Here is a 19,065-nt window from a genome sequence, read left to right as displayed (position 1 = left end):
GTTAGCTCGAAAAACAAGCAGCCGTGTTGTGTGATAGCTAAAAGCAATCTGACGCTTCTTGGCGTTTCCCCGGCACTAAGCACCACACAGAATGTTACGAATGTTCCATTTGGATGAGTCATAATACAGGTAATATATACTGTAGTTTAATCATTTGTAAACAGGCCGGTTGCGTTGAGAAATGAGCAGTTTTCAAAGAAGTTCAGCATAAAATGGCTGAAGCCAGTCACCAGGTGTGCTTGTTCTACCGCATAGAGACTGACAATACAAATCGAGGCAATATCTCTGGCTTGTTGGAGTTGGTCTCATTACAATACTAATAAAAACACAACTGCAGCTGAGTTTAATTTTCTGAAAATATTTCTAATTTGTTGAAAGTGTTTGCAGCGTCCTGGAAAGGTGATAACATTTTAAACTTTGCATAATCATAGGGCTTTGTGCAATGATTAATAGCTAACTGCATAAACATCCTAAAAGATTTCTGTTAAATTGGAATAAACAAGATCAGCAATTCCTCTTGCAAGCTGGCTACTGCCAGCTCCTATTCAGTGAGGACGGAGACAAATGGTGTGCTGCCATGCTTTTTAATTAAGTTGTACAATACTTGAACATCTTCCAAGCAGCTTTGAACTTAATCCAGTCTCTGTCTTTTCCGGAGGCAGTCAATTACAAAACTGAAGTGCACAGCTGAAAAGACTTTTCAGATCATCTTAATGAAACATAGTGTTACAAAGTACCAGACTTTCAAACATAGACAAACTAGGAGGTATGACTCCTCATCTTCTTCATCTCCTCCATTTAGCAAAATGCATATAGCAACCGCATATGAAAAACATTCAAGTATGAGGTGAGGTTGCTACAGTGACACAAATGATTTAGCTCACTGAGTTGCAACGTTGTTTTCGGGGATGACCTGAATTGGAAGGGCTATTTCCTTTGTCTGGCAATGAAATGGAAACACTGAAAGAGAGAGAGAGAGAAAAAAAAAAGTATTTACAACTCAAGCTGCCGCTCATTATACAAGGACCCCATACAGGGACCTTTTGTTTGTCGACTTGAGCCACAATAAGTACATCAACCATCTAGCATAACACAGAGTGTGTTTTTTTGTCTTCTATCCACTATCAAAGCAGTGATGATGGGGCCCCTTTTTTGGCCTGGGATTAAACCAGCTGATTCGAAGAGGAATAAAAATGTGAAAGCTAAGCAGAACAGAAAAGAAATGCGGCCATTCGTTCGCGCTTTGGAGCGAACTGGAGGTGGGGGGGGGGGGGGGGGGGGTGCCCAGGCTTCTGTACATTCTATAAGGATTTCCCATCCATCCCAGCAGCAAAACTGTCTCCTCATAAACGTTAGAATGTTGGACGGCTTTCCTAACCCCCTGCACAAGCAAGGGACTAGAGCAACAAAGGAACTCACTGAAAAATACCACCTCGAGCAGAACTCAACGTTCATCTCAGGACACATGCAGTAGAGCGGTCCCATCGTGCAAGGTCCTGGTCCAATACAGAGCACAGAATGTGAACCGATTGTGTTCTTTTAAAGGGACTTGCAACAACCATTGCTGTTCATGACATCTTCAGTTAAGCTCATTAACTTTTTGTTTTTAGAGACTATATGTCTTGTACTAGCTAAAATAAGAGAGTTTGGGACCCAGAAAGAGCATTGAGCATTGGGTTGATTATTAGTCATAGAATTTGCAAGTGCAATAACCTTCATACTTGCTACTTCTTTAAACAACTGGAAAAGCTCCCAGGATGGGAGAGACCATTTCTATTTGTTTAAAACAACTAACAGCTTACTAACGACTTTAAAACAATTATGCTCCAACAGACAAAATGCATTTTCTACTGCTGGGCTTTGTCCTCATTATTCTGTTGTGAGCACCAACTGTGTTGTAACATTAGCTGAACTCTGAGTCCACATACTGTGGTTTGGTCTGTGATGGCTTTGAGCAGTACATCTCTTATATACCCTGGCACAAAATGAATGTGTGAAGTTAATGCCCAAATTTCAGGTATGAATTTTGCATTAACATATAGCGGAGGCTGTTGTTCAGAATGACTTTGAACGTATAGATTTGAGATCTAAAACATATCTCTGGAGTATTATTTGGTTGAGCTGATTATGGGCATGTTTGCAATTTGCTATGAGAGAAAAACCTCAAACAGCTTTGTTCAGAACCCTCGTCCTCATTCTCAGGGCTCTAACTCACAACCCACCCATTCCTCCTGTTCCCTTATCTCATCATTAGTGGTGTCCAAACTGTGGGTTAAATACAGAATTTTCTCTGTGAACAATTGCATACTCACTGCCCAGTGCATAAGAAAACACAAATTATTTTTAAAGGATGCCATTTTGCTTTTGATCAAACACATGAGGTCTTAACATTATGTCTGCATGTTGTAGTTGCCAGTTGAATACAACAGCTTGTATTGTCTTTATAACAATTTAAACGCAATGACCTTAACGTGTGATGAAGTGAAGTGACCACTGAATGTAAATTTGTCTCTAAACTTTATTTAGAAGCATGGTATTTTGACAAAGACAACTACATGGTTTCACCATATGACACGTCATACTTGTGTCCTCAGTCACCCCGCAGTCCTTTTGTGACCTTCCCGGTTTCTCTCTCCCTGCTTTTCTGTGTGTGTGGTCCATAAAGTGAAAATCCTCCATTTTCACACAACAATCCTTAGTTACCTAATGTGATAAGTCATCTTTATATGTTCATGTGAGAAAGTATTACTCCCTTACAACATTAAGCAACCTTGCGGTCATTTTTAGGGAAATTCAGCAATGCACAAGCCACTCCTCTGAGGGACTCAGGTCACCATTTCTTCAAAAAGCAGAGCAGAACGATGAATAACGATGCACAAATTCAGCTTGATACTTTATCCCACCATTTAGAAGACACAACACACAAACAACTTGTTCACAAACTGTTATTCAGCTGGAAGACACAACAAAATGCTTTCTAATTTTTCTTATACGGCCACTAGAGGGAATCACCCCTCACAACAAGTGATTGTCTGTGTCCTCTCACCCTTCTCGCTGCTGTCAGATGTATTTTTCCTCACCGGAGAGTTCTTTCATTTTGCTCCTGGGAGAACAATTTGTGTGATACAGATTTATACAGAGACTGACATATCAACATGTTCGGACCATCCGAGGAACATGTTGGCGTTCCGCGGCTAAACAAATATCTAAGTGGGTGGCCGAGAGGGACCAAACAATGTATTTTGTATCAAACCCCTGAGAAGTTCATTTCAACAAGTCATGACACCCCTTCTAGAAGAATTCCTTAAAAAAAAAAAAAGATAACAGGGCCTTGACCGAGCCTAACAGCGTTCTGTTTAAGAGTGCAGTAAACCAAATAAGACTTGATGTGTGGTCTTCTTACCTCCCAAGCTTGTTCTGAGACGATTGCTACACTTCTGGGTTCCAACAGGAACAAAAAAAAAAAAAAGAAAGCAAATCCTTGTACAATACAGGGAATGTTTGCCTTTACTTGGGTACAAGGGCATCCAGGCATTTCTTTTATGTTCAATAAGCAAACTGGTGACACATCTGTCTCTCTCTTTCTCTCTCTCTCTCTCTCTCTCTCTCTGTCTGTGCTGTGAGAGCAAAATGTGAGTTGAAAATGCAGACTTGGAGTTTTATTTTTGACAGAAGTTTTTTTTTTTTTGACATACCCTCATTCCAATATCTTGCCGTTCTGCTTACAACAATCGAAACATGATTTAGCAATAATAAATTATTTATACATTAGTGATCAAGGTTCAACATGGCATGTAAGCATCGAAAGCATAAATGGAAACTGCTTGAGACTCCTTGTAAAACTTTTTTTTTAAATGGTCTCTTTATGCTTATGTTGGAAATATGTTTAAAGTTAAAAACTTGTAGTGCCTTTAGTGTTGTTCATGGACCTTTAAAACAAAAACGTTGTAAAGGCCAAATCTGCCTCAGGATCTGAGTTCATTTTATTTGCAGATTTTAGAAATGTGGCTCTGTCTCTTTGTTTTTCTGGAGTGGATGGCAGACGACTGAAATGATGCACATTTGAAAAAGTGTTAAACAAAAACCTTTTACTCTTTTAAAAAATGGTATCCAAAAAACTGCAGTAACATTTTATGCAAGACTACACCTTATAAATAATTTTTAGAAAAAGGAGAAGAAACAGGAAAATATTTCATATGAATTCAACTTGGAGTACGCAGAATAACATTTTAAGTACTGAAGTCCAAGTACGAAGAGTTTCCAAACATCTTGTGTAATGATAGTACTTTTGTCTTCTAAATGATGTGGACTAAGATATTAAGGGCAATCTAAATTTAAGATACGTTTGCACAAATGTACATGCACACGCATGTGCACACACACACACACACACACTTACACACAGACACACACACACACACACACAGACATTACCGCAGACACACACACACACAATCTCACACTTCTGTAAGCATATTTCCTGAAAATGACTCATGCTAGACACAAAGGTCTCTGAATTTCAAAGACAGCCTTCTTTTAACAGCAATTTCATTTAAACCTGTTTAAGTCCAAACAAGCCCACCATGTGCCTTTCTTTGTACCCATATACCCATGCCTATGATCTGGTGTGTGTTTGAAAAGATTGGAGTGAGGGGGTTCTGTCTAAACATACAGATTCAAACCCCTTATTAAAATAAAGAAGCTGATTAAAACCAATCAGTCATCACTCAGGAGGAGCACTGGAGGATTTCCACATGAGGCAGGCAGGAAAAGAACACAACAACACTCAATAAAGTTTAACGACTCCTTTCTGTCCTGTTAGAATAGGTTAAAAAAGAAACGTCCCACAACCACAATCGCATGTTGAATTCTCAAAAGAGGTTGTCAAGGAAGAACAATGCCTTAAAACGAAACTCAATTAGCTCTCGGTTCCTATTAAATCGGTTCATGTAAATTGAGGTATTTTGAAGCTGTGGTACTGTTTCTGCACATGCAAACAATTAAAACATGCTAATGCGAATGACTTCGTTAAACCTTATTAAGTAATACATTTGTGCTACTTTTTCTTTCACGGTGTTAGATTTTGCAAGCTGTTCAAAAATGTTGATGACCTTGGAGGTTAAAGAATCAGTGTAAGATGCCAGTGCCTCCTTTTTCTCCTTCCTCCTCTTTTTTTTTCTCTCTTCCTTGAGGCCTCTCAGTGATTCTCATTGTACATACAGAATGAAAAATGACAGGCATCTGCTTAGCAAATACAAACGTAAGAAGTGTTTATTTTCCCAAGATTTTCCTTCCCGAAACGCTGCACGTGCTCAGACCGCTAAAGCACATGTGGCCATAAGTTCTCTAAGACTTGGTGTTTGACAGCTAGAAATAATCACTTTCATAATACAAACAACTTCTGGCACCCATTCTCCCTGTATAATTTTCTGTCTTTAAGACAAAGGACACTTTCTGCGGTGAAACTTTCCAGGTGGTTCACTTTTTCATTTTTTTTGCCCAGACCGGAATCTCTATCAAACCTTAAACCCACAAACGAGGAAAAAATTACACAGGACACCAAAAATGGACAGCGACAGTTCTGGAGCTGCCCATAAAAGAGCTCTGACTGATATGACGAGGTATCAGCCACTGCCGCTCTACTGCCTGTTCTGACGTTTTACACCATTGGCCGGATCCAGCAGTACATACCATGCATCCTGCTCTTCTTAAAAGAAAATGGTGGCTTGGTTACAAAATGGAGTTTGAAATAAGATGATGCATGCAGAAAACCCACAGAATATGGATGAACATAAAAGTTTAAAAGGGTTTGGACTTGAGCTAAACCTGCTACTAATGCTTACCCGCCACCCCCCCCCCCCCAACCCCCCAACCCCCCAACCCACGTCCACCCCCCACCCCCACCCACCCATTGTGACTTGGGTCTAAAATCATTTTCTCCTATAAGGATACATTAGGCTTTTTCTATTTTTTTTTTCGCGCCCCGTGTAGCTTAAAAACTTTAAACAACGTAATCACATTTTATGTCCTGTGTAATTTTAACTAGAATACTGGCTGCTTTGGAACCACTCGTGGATACTTAATGGCCTACATTACCTTTTTCTCAGTGTTTGAAAGAAAAAAAAAAAAAAGGGAAAGAAAATGAACGCGCCGTCTCAATAGAGCTTTTCATTACTCTGCCTTTCATTCAGCTAAATGGATTCTCTCTCACATCTCATTCACTTGTGACAGGAAATTACCACAGCTAAAAAGAACGAGCATCGTCGTACGAGAGAGCCGAAGAAGTGTGACGGTGCACGTACGGTGTGTGAAGGAAAGGGAGAGGGAACGGAGAGGAGAGGGAGAAGCTGCACGCTCCAATAATTTCAACGTAAACACGGACCTCACGTTAAACAAGCAGCTACGAATATGACAGAAATCAATGACGCCAGTATCTTGTTTCTGTCTTTCCAAGGCCGACGCTATTTTTGAATTGCGACAGCAACCCTAACAAAGAGGGGTACTTTTAAAATCACATCACGATTGCAGAGGGTTCCACCTCAATTCAAAAGTATCTTTACATTACGTGTGTTACCCTGTCTCAGTGTCACATCTGTTGGGTAGAGCTTGTGGTAGAGCTTGAAACACACACACCCATGACACAGTTTCACAGTCTTCCACTTGAGACAAAGTCTTAAAAATGATCTTTGAGGGTAATCGTTGGGCAACGTCTGCAGCTTAGCTGTCTCAACGTTTTTAGATTTTCAAGCTCGACCACTGTAATACCAATGTATGAATTAATCCTAAGTATGATGTATTAGCACTCTCTCACTCGCAGTGTTGGCTTTCTTCTCATCACTGCACATTCTTCTTAACTATTCCCTAAGTCATCTATCCGACCCTCTTCAGAGCCAATTTAAAATCATCGAGCACTTAAAGACTGGAGATTTGAAGGGGGGATAAGTTCACGAGGCACAAGATCACACATCTTCCCCCTCTGTTTGTTTACAGCTCTTTGCTTTGTTTGAAAAGTTATAAATTATGTTTGAGGGCTCTTCAAAAGAGGTTGATAATTCTTTAAGAATGGCTTCGAAAAAAGCAGACGTCGAAGGAATGAGTGAGAGAATCAACGCGGGCGTAAAAATTATTCTCAGGCGCACAAAGACCGCCCTGGCGAAACCTTGTCAGCTTAAATCCTTAAGTTATTATTTATTTTTATCATACATCATCTTAGTGCTGATATACTGTTGTTGTTTTACCCTCAAAAAGCAACGAAAGTATAATCTTTCCTTTTTTCTTTCGTCTAAACTATAGAAAAACCGTCCACATATGCAATGCGCCCAAAGCTACCCTCTCACAATAGAGTGGTGTGTTTCTTTAGAATGATTTCATAAGTGTGAACAGGCATATCATGTCATCAACCATTGTTTCCATTGCAAGTAGACTGGAGAGTCCATTAATCTTGCGTATGGAGGGATTGATTGATTGTCAGGAGAAACTCTGGGCCTTTCTTCTCTGTATAAACACAACACAAGTTGAAAGCCCTCAGAAGAGACTGGTCTGCATTGTATATTTGACATTATATTAAATGCCGTGATGAAGACCTTGAAGTAAATAAAGTGCGCCTGCAATCGAGTTTAAGTAAATAAAGTTGTTGAAATGAAGGACTTTTTGCATAAATACGGGTTGTTTTTCCCCCCGTCGTCTTCCCGAAATGCATTCTCTTTGCATAGCCGAGGTAAAAGACTACAGCTGTCTCTTACTCTCAAAAAAGTAACAACAGTAAACAGTGACAGGAGAGAGACAAAAATATGGTTTAGCATCTGGTCTCAGAGATGGACCATGCAACCATGTCTAAATACTTCATTTATAGCAAATTCAAGACAGTGACAGATTTTTTTTTTTTTTGCAGTTAAACGTAATTTGGCTTTCAGAGCAACTACGTCTTCACTTTTACTTTTCCTGATTGTAAGCATAAACATGACAGCAGAAGCTGCAATAATATCATCTATTCTGAATGGAGGAACTACACTATAACAGCGCAGTCACCGGCGTTGAAATAGATAAAAGCTTCTATTTAGAGAGCTGAGATGCTATCAAACACACAGCTTTTGTATACAAAATGGGTTTTGGCCGTTGACTCGAAGTCAAAGCAAATTACAAGATGCAGCCAGTGAATGCACATACAATGCAGCCAGCTGTGTTTACATTAAACCTTTCAATCCAAAAAAAAAAAACCCCAACAAAAAGTCACTGGGCTTAAGAGCAGACAGCCCATCTGGAGAGGTCTCCGGTGTGACAACGGAAAGTGGCATAGCTGACATATTCAGTTATTTTACTTTCATATTGTTTACCACTGAGAAAATAGACATGGGTGAACAGTTAAAAGGACGTCTTTGAAAAGTTTTTGAGGAGTGGAAACGGTCACGGTTAAGGGGAAGAATACAAAATGCAAGTCTTTAAGGGACTTTGTTGGGTGTACAGTATAGATTAATCAGTGGTATTCCTGAAGAGAGACTGGAAAATATTCAAGATTTAGAATTTTCTGGATGTTTGTTTGCAGACACTGTCTAGCAACTGAGGTAGTATTTTCTTTCAAAAGTATCTGAAAGGGAGGGATAAACTTTCCATTAAAATGCGTAAAATATAAAACTACCTTAAAGTACAATTTTTTCTTATTTGGAGCACAAAACAGCCAGGTGTGGTTCTATGAATTTTAATATCATACTGATGTTAAGCGGAGGGTTTAAATGGAAGTAACTACTTGGTGCCACACAGGGTGAATATGCATTATGAAAATGAGATTAGAATCCACATTCTATAGACAAAATGTTCAGACTTAAGACTTTAGGGGCTTGTCTTCAGGCACTCATGCTACAAACATGCACAGCTGTGAAACTGTATGACAGCAGTGCATTCCCAAGCAGTTTAGACTCTCTAGAGAGGTATAGAAAAGATCTCGCTATTTTGTAATTAGATGCTCAGTACAAGACATAACATTGTTAAAGAAAATAAAAAGAAATGGCTAGCAGTAGTTGAACTCCAGAGCTCGTGCAGCAGGACTTGAGTAAGGTCACCACCAAACTTGTTGCGCAAACAGAGCAGATTAAGAAAGCGTATAAGTGGACTGTCCAGCGATCTTTGAGGTAATCAGACAAACTTGCAAACGTACACCATCTTTCACAGCTGCATAACCACTCTGCGGAGACTTGATCATACAGTAGATCTCCGGGGTGTGTTATCTAAAACAAAAATCTTAAATCCAACAGAAACCGCACAAGGTTTTCATTAGGATGCCGAAAATATGACTTATGTATTATGTTTCAAGAAGATCTCACGTCGTTGTTAGGTGAACAGCTCTTTTTTTGGGAAACCGTTGTGATATTGTATTGAGGAATCCTTAAGAGTAATTGTGCTACATTTTTAACTTGCTGTTTCTCAAAGTAAAGTGATATTTTTTACAATCATAAAGATTAAATAGATCTTAACATAAATAGCTGTGTAGGCTCTACAAAAAAAAAATTGTACCTTAGATAATGTGATTAAACATATTCTAATTTTTTTGGGAAATACTGTTATTATGTATATTATGATTGTAATATATCTTAAGCTGAAAACAGACAATTTTCAGCTTTCTCTGTAGAGTCTTAGATGTAGTGAGCTACACTAAGATATCCCCATAAAAGAGCATGAACGACAAATCTCGCTAAGAAACTGTATTAGACTTCTGTCCACATAAAGAGCAAATGGGAAGAAAAACGATACAATTAAAAAAATACCCAACTTTATTTCTCTGATTTTTTTTTCAGTTCTGAAACACATGCATTCTATACAACAAAAGTACAGTAAATACCCCCCCCCCCCCCCCCCCCCCGCCTTCTTCCTGTGTCATTCAGGCTATACGTGAACCACAGAGCTGCAGAGGAAATTGGTCAGTATAAACACAGGCAGAGTAGTGCTCTAAGCTGTCAAACACATCTGCAAGATTGAAGACAACCTTGTGCTGCAGAGTAAACACGAGAGGAGGTACGGACATGTCTCATCACTTCGAAGATTGGCATACTGGGGTAGGCGCAGGGAGTGGGGGAGTTTGGAATGATTCAGGAAAAAAAAAAAAAAACAGGACAGCTCGGCACGGACAATTTAGTTCAAAGATTTTAACTAGGGAAAATATTAATAGATGTTTGCTCATCAAAGCGATCTCTGAAGAAAAACAACTTCGCTAAAACAAAGTTTATGTGCAATACATTTGTTTAGATTAAATGTTGATGCAGATTGCTTCCGTAATTAACTTCAAAAAGTTTGCTTCAAAGGTGACTTGAACAGATGAGATCAAAACTATTCTAAACAGGACATCAAATGTGAGGCATTCCACACACATAAACATTCTAATAAATAAAAGTTGGTTGTAAACTTAAAATTATAACGCAACTTACTTCACAGCCTCTGTGAACAAACTTTATTTTTGTGCACGGGTGGACCTTTATGCCCCATAGTTGATTTAACTCAAAAAAGCAATGAAAGATATTATTTTACAATTTTACGCTGACCTAATTCCTTATTTCTTATTGTGACATGCCTGCCTGGATATTACAATAAATGTATTCATGTCAGTGAGTCCAGAAGTAGAGTACAAGGGGTGGGCGGAGTCTGTTTCATCTGATCTTAATAACGCCCATGGTTGCATATGTTTCCAGTGAGGATGTGTGTTTTGTTTTTATCATTCTGGAGCTTACATGTGTCCGATCTGATCTATAACTAATTCTCAACATCTCTTCACCAATCTGACCTGCAGACAGATGACAGAGCACAGCTGTTACAAATATACATACATACACGATTATCCCTCTGTACTGTATAAACTTATGTGGCTCCACACAGGCAAGATGGTTTGGGTTTTTTACAGATTGCGGACTTTGATTCTGATACGCGTAAATGTCTTAACTGAAGATTGTTATGAAAGGTCCAGCTTGAAAAATAGCGAACATGCCAGGTTAGACAAGGAATTCCCTTGCTTTGGCATCGGTTTTAACAAAACAGTAATCCACCTGCGCACCGTAAAAGACGAAACTTATTAATTGCATTTTTCCTTTGGCCGAGAGTCAAGAGAGAAGGAGTTTGCTAGGACGAGGCCCATTCCAAGGCTGCCCAGATGTGACTGACAAATGAAATTACGCTTGGAAACAAGGGGTAGATGTGGAATGCATGATTCTAATTTCTCCTAGGAAGAGGAACTGACACATAAAGGGGGTAAGAAATACTATATTAGTGCTACAAAAAGAGTCCTAAACCAATAGAAAGCAGAAACAAATTGGGATTCAATGCGACTCAGAGATCCTTCAGTTTGCAGTGTTTTGTGGTAATGGATCCTACTTAACTGGATTTCAGTGTTCTTCAAAGCACGGAGTTATAGGTTACAATAATTAACTTCTGAATCACTATAATGAAAGATCAAACTCAGCTCAGGGACTGTAGGATATTATATGGGATTGTTCTGCGAGGCTGCCTGCAGCATGCGTCAGTGGAGTATGGTAAAGATTGAATCTGACCACAAGGCACTGAGTTACCCAACGTTCTGACTTTAGACTGGGCAAGTTACTAAACTCCTTAACTTAGAACAACATTGTACCTTATGTTAGTATGGTTGTCAGATACTCACATTCAAAAATTCATCAGCAAAAAACTGCCTAAAAGTGTCACAGCTCACTTAAACCGTTATTACAACTCATATACCATCGAACGCTTGGCACCAACTCAGGCACTCCATACTGCTCCTCACAGCCTGCGGTTGTGTGTGCATGTGAAAGTGAGAGAGGGTGGCAGTGTGGATTTAAGAGCAGTCACATGACCGTCAGTGGACCTCCCCCTATCAACACTCAGACCACCCACGTCGGCACAATGGAACTGCTTAATAGGAACAGGCATGCAATTGTTAGTTTCCAACACTTTACAGAATGCCTGAAACACAGAATGGATTATAACTATGCAAACGTTTTCTGTTGACAAAGAAAGCCTTCTGATTTTGGCATTTCCATTCGATTCCAGAGAACATGGTAAGAGACTGGAAATCTGATATTCCATAAACCGGGGTTTTGTTATTTCAAGTGATTCATTTGACAAAATTCACTGCCGTGACAACTGCATATTTTACTGTTTAGAAGTTGCAATTTACCCTCTGAAGTCTGAGCCGATTGACGAAAGAGATCTGCTTGCAAATTCTTCTGAATGTTTCTGTCATTGTTCATTCAACTATGACCTGAGGCCCGTGATGTCACTCTGACACTGTTGTCTCTGAAACTGATCCAGTTCATTTTCAAACACCGTTAAAGCTCACTGTTTCCTTTAAAGCAGCTTGATAGTAATTCGATGCCAGTCATGTTTCAAATGTTTAAGTTTATGTTTAATGTTTCGTGTTTGTAATTATGTCTTTGCTATAAGCGATCCTGAATTTTGCAAAGCTCATTCGGGTTTTAAAATGTTTAGGACTGAACATTTAGGGCAGACTGAATAGCAACCTCAGAAGTGCAGGCCTCCTTAATGATGATCACTTTAAATTCAGAGCATCACATAAGGTCACATATAGGCTATAGAGGCAATAACATGCATCCTCTGTGTTAGTATCTATGTAATCCAATATTTACTGAACATTTAACCCTGTTGTAAGACTATGTTGTTATGCTTTCTATTAAATGGCCAAAAGACAATTTGATAGAGTAGGTTTTTGTAAGTCATTTCTGTTATCAGCACTTCTCTGTGAAAATGAGAACTTGTGGAAAAATGAGTTGACATAGCGAGAGTGGTTTTTTTTGTCTCTCTTTTATCTGACAGATCAGAAAGAAAAAAAATAGTCGAGACGGTATTATTGTAAGTTGGCTACGTTTGCTTCTTATTGCTTATTAAGAATGCTTCTTAATGACACTTAATTATTTTTTCAGTTATGAACCGTAGACCTGCTCTGAACTAACAAAATTCCTCATCGCAAATGGTGAAGTAACTAATCGTTTATTAACTGTATCTCCCGTTTGTTATCTTTGATTGATAAATGCATTGCCTGCTCCAGAATGTCTGGTTGGTAACCAGACTCCTGTCATAAAGTTAATAAAATCGGTATGACTTCAAATAAACAATTAAAAAGACAAAACGAACAATACTGTAAATTGAAAATGCTGACATAAGGATTAAACGCTGCGCAAGTGTTTTTCTTTCTTCTTCACATTCCATCACGTTCATGAATTACTTACACTGAGATATAATTTATGTTGTCGTTAGGGTGGTGGTCCTTTTAGAACGGTGACTGTAACGCAGAACGCGTGAGGGAATGAATGGAGGCGCGCGACGGTATGAACAAACAATTTGTCTGTACAGTCCTGCCAATCTAGATGGCGCTCTCAACATATTTGAAAGACTGGATTTTCACGACCATCTGATCTCGCTCTTCCTTCGCTCAACGCATATAACAAACACATCGCCCTGCGGAGTGCTTAAGAAGATTCGTTCAATTAAATCCGAAAAAGTCAACTCGTCATGTGCCTACGACCGACGTCAAATCATATTTCGAGCAAAAAGCCACGCTTTAAAAAGACGTCTGGTCGATTATTTTTGTACCTCGATCATAAATCCGCTTCCCAACTTTGTGTAACAAGTTTGTCAACATTATAGACAACAAGGTCTTTACTATGTGTCAAAGCACTTCACGAAGTGTGGTTTTCCTCTCCCAGTCAACTTCTCAAGTTCATAGGTCGAACACAACAAACATTAGAATAACACTGATACCACTATTACGACGACGATGACTACTACTACTACTAACATTCCCACTCTTACTACTGGTAATAATAACTCACGAATATATGTGTTATACTACTCTCATCTGCGCACTACAATTTATAGTATAGCTGTATGAACCCTCTCAAAATTTCAGCCTTTGTTGGTGCCCCAAAAGATTTTGAGCAAAGCAAAAAAATTCTGCAAATACTGTTTAAAAGCCCTCTCCGACGCCAGGACCGCAAACCTATTTGTCTGTGTAGCTACATTCTCTCCAAAACAACCTCGGAAAACATTGTGTTGTACACGAACGCCAGTCAAGGCAGCGCGCAAATTCGGAGAGGGCTGGGCTTCTTTAAGGCTCCCCTGAAGTTTGAGATGCACACACGAGAGTTCTCTGCTTGGGTGGTCTCTCTACTTTGGTGAGCTGTTGCTAAGCAGCTAATAATAGTCGTGTTTGCTGAGTAATTTTTGCCCTTCTGGAACCAATCAGATCCAAGAAACTCCGGCCATCTGACAGCCCTGGAGGCGGGATTTCGATTCTTTTTTGCCATACCCCTCCTCCTCTGACTCCGAATGGAGAGTGTTCTTTTTTCTCATCTATTGAGTCTCAGAGATCGCCGTGTCCCGCGGCCTGAGGAAGACCACATAGTATACAGAATGCTTCTACTACCGAGCAATCGACGTTGGCGTTGTATCTATGGAAAGCACAACCTCCGCTTTTGTCCGCTGAAATAAGAAACTATTAGACAAACTGTGAATGTGGGAATCGTTGGAGACCTCCGGATCACGAAATGTTGGAATGGAAGGCGCAGACTCTGACTCGCCGTCCCAAACAGGAGTATGAAGTACTTTGTGGATCTGAGATCAGCAGGAGAGAAACTCAGTTTCCATTGGATTTCCAAAAACGTTTACGGGGGAATATAATAACGTGGATAACGAAAAGCACAGCGCAGACTCTGCAACATGGCCTCGGCTGTTAATGTCTCCTCTGAGCAGGAAAACAGGGACCCCGATCGGCCGAGGTTAACGCGGAGGAATAGGGGGAACTATCGTACAACTGTATCGGATTTGGAGTATTTGCAGCGGCCAAGTTACTGTGATGCTGCTTTTGCATTGGAGCAGATATCCCAGGTGCTTTTCCTTTGACTTCTTGAAGCGGAGTTACTTGGTTGTGATTAGATTGAGAAACTGACAAAGTTTTGTCAAGTCGCTAGGTAACGGGATAGCTGCGGGACAGATGGGGGTGTCTTGAAGAGATCTTGCGTGAGGCAACCTGTAGTTAACTCAAGGAGACCCCGATTTTACTTTATTCCCCTGTGCCCCGTTGTGAAAGTTATTTCACGAGTAGTAACGGTGGTGTGACTAACGTAAAGCTTGTCCTGACAACAGTTGTCAGATACAAACTTTGAGGCTGAAGCTTTAGCTTCACTGGTGCGAAGTTGTTCTTACTTGTATCGCAAACACATACTCTGTCATAATCGTTGTGTTTTACTCGCACGTATCAGACGCATTCGACATCCTAGACAATGTTTGATATTATCTGTATGGGGAGTAGTTTTCCTCCCGTACTGCTGAGGCAAAAATCCATGTGGCTGCCCTCTTCCGTTCACAAATATTGTCGTAACTCCCTGTGTGATGGCTGCTCCACTTCCCAATTCAGATCACACAGCGTCCCTCGACTCTATGGCAATACGTTTAAGCGGCGTTGCAGCGCTGCAACCCACGTGCACCTCTGCTTTGATAGCGCTTCTTACATTTTACACAAACACACAGCAAAACTAACCCCATACCGTTAAATTTATTCGAATTTCTTTGTATCCCCCTGTATATTTATTGTGCGCTCGTCACTCTAAAACCGTCACTCATTCATGAACGACTTTATGTCCTCTTACGAGTGAAACGATAATAAATAGCACGTACGGAACTGCTTTGAAACTCCGATCAGTTAATGACAGAGCGTTTCGTATACCCACAATTGTCGCTGGTCTCAAGTACATTTAACGATATATGAACGCATGGAAGATATCCGTGACCCATTTTACTGACATTTCTGATAATGTGACTGGTTAATTTATAAGCTCTTTTCGGGGCAGTTTTGTGTATTCTTTATTGTTATGTACAGTTTAAAGCCTATTGTAGCTATAAGAATATGTTAGTTCAATGAATCCAAAATATGCCTGGAGCTCTTCTCACTTTAAGTGGTCTAATATCATGGGCTTTTCTTGTTTCGTCGCAGGGGAAGGCGACTGGAAGGAAAGCACCGCTGTGGCTGAGAGCAAAGTTTCAAAGACTTTTGTTTAAACTGGGGTGTTACATACAAAAGAACTGTGGAAAGTTTTTAGTTGTGGGCCTCTTAATATTTGGAGCTTTCGCTGTTGGCCTAAGGGCAGCTAATCTTGAAACCGACGTGGAGAAACTCTGGGTAGAAGGTAAGAATCACCTTTCTCTACTTCTTTTGCTCTTTATTGACGGACCTTTTTCCTTTCCAAAATAATCTATGTAAAGGCAAGCAATGCTGGGTGGGGTGGGGGGTCTGTCGTGCAAGCTGGAGGAATTGTTTATTGAATAGAAGCCTGGCAATAGTCCAGATCAAACGTGAAAGGAATTTTATTTCATTTCTTGTTTTATTCTACACAGTTGAGAACAGTTTATGTAAGAGCATTTTCTGGAGTGAAACTCTCATATCCACAGAATTTTTTTTCTCTATCGCGCTACTGCACTAATTTATTTAGTAAGCAATAAGAAAGATTTTTAAAGGTAATTTTGTCAAAGCCGCCATTTTGTGAGTGTGTGCGAGTGTGTGTCTGCCTCTAGCAGTTGAATCTGATCCGCGCTGCTCAGAAGCTGTGTGTGGTCCTGTTTTGGACAGCTTTCAACTTTCCAAAAAGATTTGTCTCAGGGTTAAAGGAGGAAGAAAGTTAAATGCAGATTGTGCGCACGCTCTATCAGACGCCTGTTTTTTCAGCAATCAACCAGTTTCAAATATTTTAACCTTTTTTGTTTTATTGTATAAATAACCCCCTCTTGTGAGTTGAGGGGGCCCCGTAGTACGGGTGGTGATTTTTTGGATAGGGGGAGGGGCAATTATCGTTTCTTCTTTGATCTACATTCCAGCAGTTTAAGAACTTTTGAAAGAGTCACTTGGTTGAATTATGGATTACATGAATAAATGTCGTAAAATACTGTACTGTTTATTTCCTTTTTTATCTTTGGTGTGAGATTCCTTGATTCTGTGACGTGTGCGCTCAGCGCAGCGGTTGAAACACGGAGTGCTTTTAACTCGGAGAAATATTCTGTTAGCAGCATGTGATAAAATATTGCCTAAATAACGCGAAGTACGAAGATAGTAGGAGTTTAAATCAGGAGTCTAAGTTAACTGTTAGATGTAAATGTAATTGGTCTTTTGTTCATGTATGTGTAAGTGATGAAGTTAATTTTATGCTGGTTGTGTGAGGGCATGCCTTGTTCATCACCACTAGAGCTGTTGAAAAATGAAGTTTGCTGTTCTGAGGCGCTCTTTGTATTGAGTGCGGAGATTTTTCTGTGCGTGGAATGGTTTGAGGTTCTGGGGAGGACTGGATGTATCCACATACTTCACGAAGTTTCAAATCTCTGTCTGTTGCGTTAAAATCTCATTTTTGAAAAGCAATGGAAAGCTCAGTAAATACTTTGGTCTGCTCTGAAAAAAGGTATCATCCAGTACAGTATGTAGTGTAGTATACAGCGTGTATTAATGTGAACAATGAACCGTTGTGTCTGTGTAAACACAGTATTTACCATACGTGTTGTATTAGCTCATTTTTGTGTCATTATTAGCCACGGGTACATATTACCTGTGTCTTAATCCTAACCTTGGCTCAGATCCTTTGAGTGACTAGATCATCCATAAATAATGTTTTAAATACAATACTGAGTATATTGACCACAAAACAACTGTTGCCAAGCCCTCCCCATTCTTATATCAGGATTTTCCCCCCATAATTATTTAAATGATGTACAAACAGTGTTTGTTATATTCCTGTGAAACTGCTGTGTAATACAAATATGGAACTGAATATGAATATGGAAGTTGGATTTCTTACGATCACATCTAGTCTTAAAGTAAAAGATTACATTCCAAAAAGCATAACAGCAGTAAGATATGGCAACTTTTTTTTTTTTATCACAGCATTTAGATTTTTATCCAGAAGCTGACTATGACTGGGGCAAAAAATGTGGTCCATAAAGGTCCTCTTAAATACATTTGTTTGTTTAGCAAGGGAAAAGTACAGTTGATTAACATATGGAGCACCATGGTTACCAGACAGCAACACATACACCTCTGTTTTTTCCCAGGTTCAGGGACGTGACAGCTTCCAGATGCAAGATCTGTTTGTTTAGATTAAACTCCACAGCTGAGGGATAGATTAGTTCTGGCTGGCCAGTGTCGTTGCGAGAGACGTGGGCCCACTGTCCATTAGGATAGACGTTTATGTTTATGTTTCATTTGGAACAGTCTTCTCACAGATGACCTCTGTTTGACCTTCTGATGAAGCCTTGGCTATTACTTTAGTGCCCCCCCCCCCCCCCCCCCCCCCCCCACCTTCTTAAGCTGAGCTCGTTTGAGATTTAATGTGATCTGGTATCTTTCACCACCTTTCATTGAAAAGCATGTGCTTCAACTGCCTCTTTCCTCCTGGTGCTTTACAGTGCCTCTCAGCAAATCCGTTCATGATTGACGGAAACGTGTTTTGTTTCGACTGTCGAGTGTGTCCTCTCCTTAATGAGACCAAGTCCAGTGACGAACCTACCGGAATATGAATTCAGATAAGGGCTCGTAGTAAGACCCAGTAGAAGTGAATGCTGATTGGCTGTAAGCTTTTACAGGAGAATCAGAATTCCTCATCTGGACAGGACCTCCTCCGATGCCTCCTACAAGCCTAAGGTTATGCCTGTGCCACCTCCCATTCAAAATACGATTGCATCTCAGAAGAGCTCACATTTCCACTCTTCAGAGAGTAATTTCTTAAGTTGTGCAGTTAAAAAAATAAATAAAAGAACTTAATTTGAAGATGCATGGCACTAAGGCATTATATGTGTGTGTGTGTGTTTTCCAGATGCAATGTGGGAAACTTATTTTGCATGTTTTTCATGAGTACACTTCCTATACTTATCATTAAAATGTGAATTAGACCTCACACAGGCACAGAGTGGCTTTCGTAATTATTGCCTTTATCTAAAAAAACATCTAGATGAGTGCCTTGCGTTTTTTTTTTTTTAAGAACATGTTTTCGAGCGTTAGGACGTGTCAGCTCATGGGCTTGGGGATTGTACGAGTGG

General features: G+C 39.9%; 1 protein-coding gene across 1 annotated transcript in view; it reads left to right on the top strand.

Moving 5' to 3' along the window:
• The first annotated feature begins 14,709 nt into the window (after nt 1–14,709).
• Nucleotides 14,710–19,065, top strand: part of ptch1 (patched 1) — a 50,791-nt gene continuing 46,435 nt past the window's right edge. Inside the window, exons 1-2 of the mRNA XM_030773081.1 lie at nt 14,710–14,877; nt 15,983–16,175. Of these exons, the coding sequence (XP_030628941.1) occupies nt 14,710–14,877; nt 15,983–16,175 (361 nt within the window). The remainder of the gene's footprint in view (nt 14,878–15,982; nt 16,176–19,065) is intronic.

Source organism: Chanos chanos, chromosome 1 (assembly GCF_902362185.1).
Source record: "Chanos chanos chromosome 1, fChaCha1.1, whole genome shotgun sequence".
NCBI lineage: Eukaryota > Metazoa > Chordata > Actinopteri > Gonorynchiformes > Chanidae > Chanos > Chanos chanos.
This window is presented reverse-complemented; position numbering and strand designations above follow the sequence as displayed.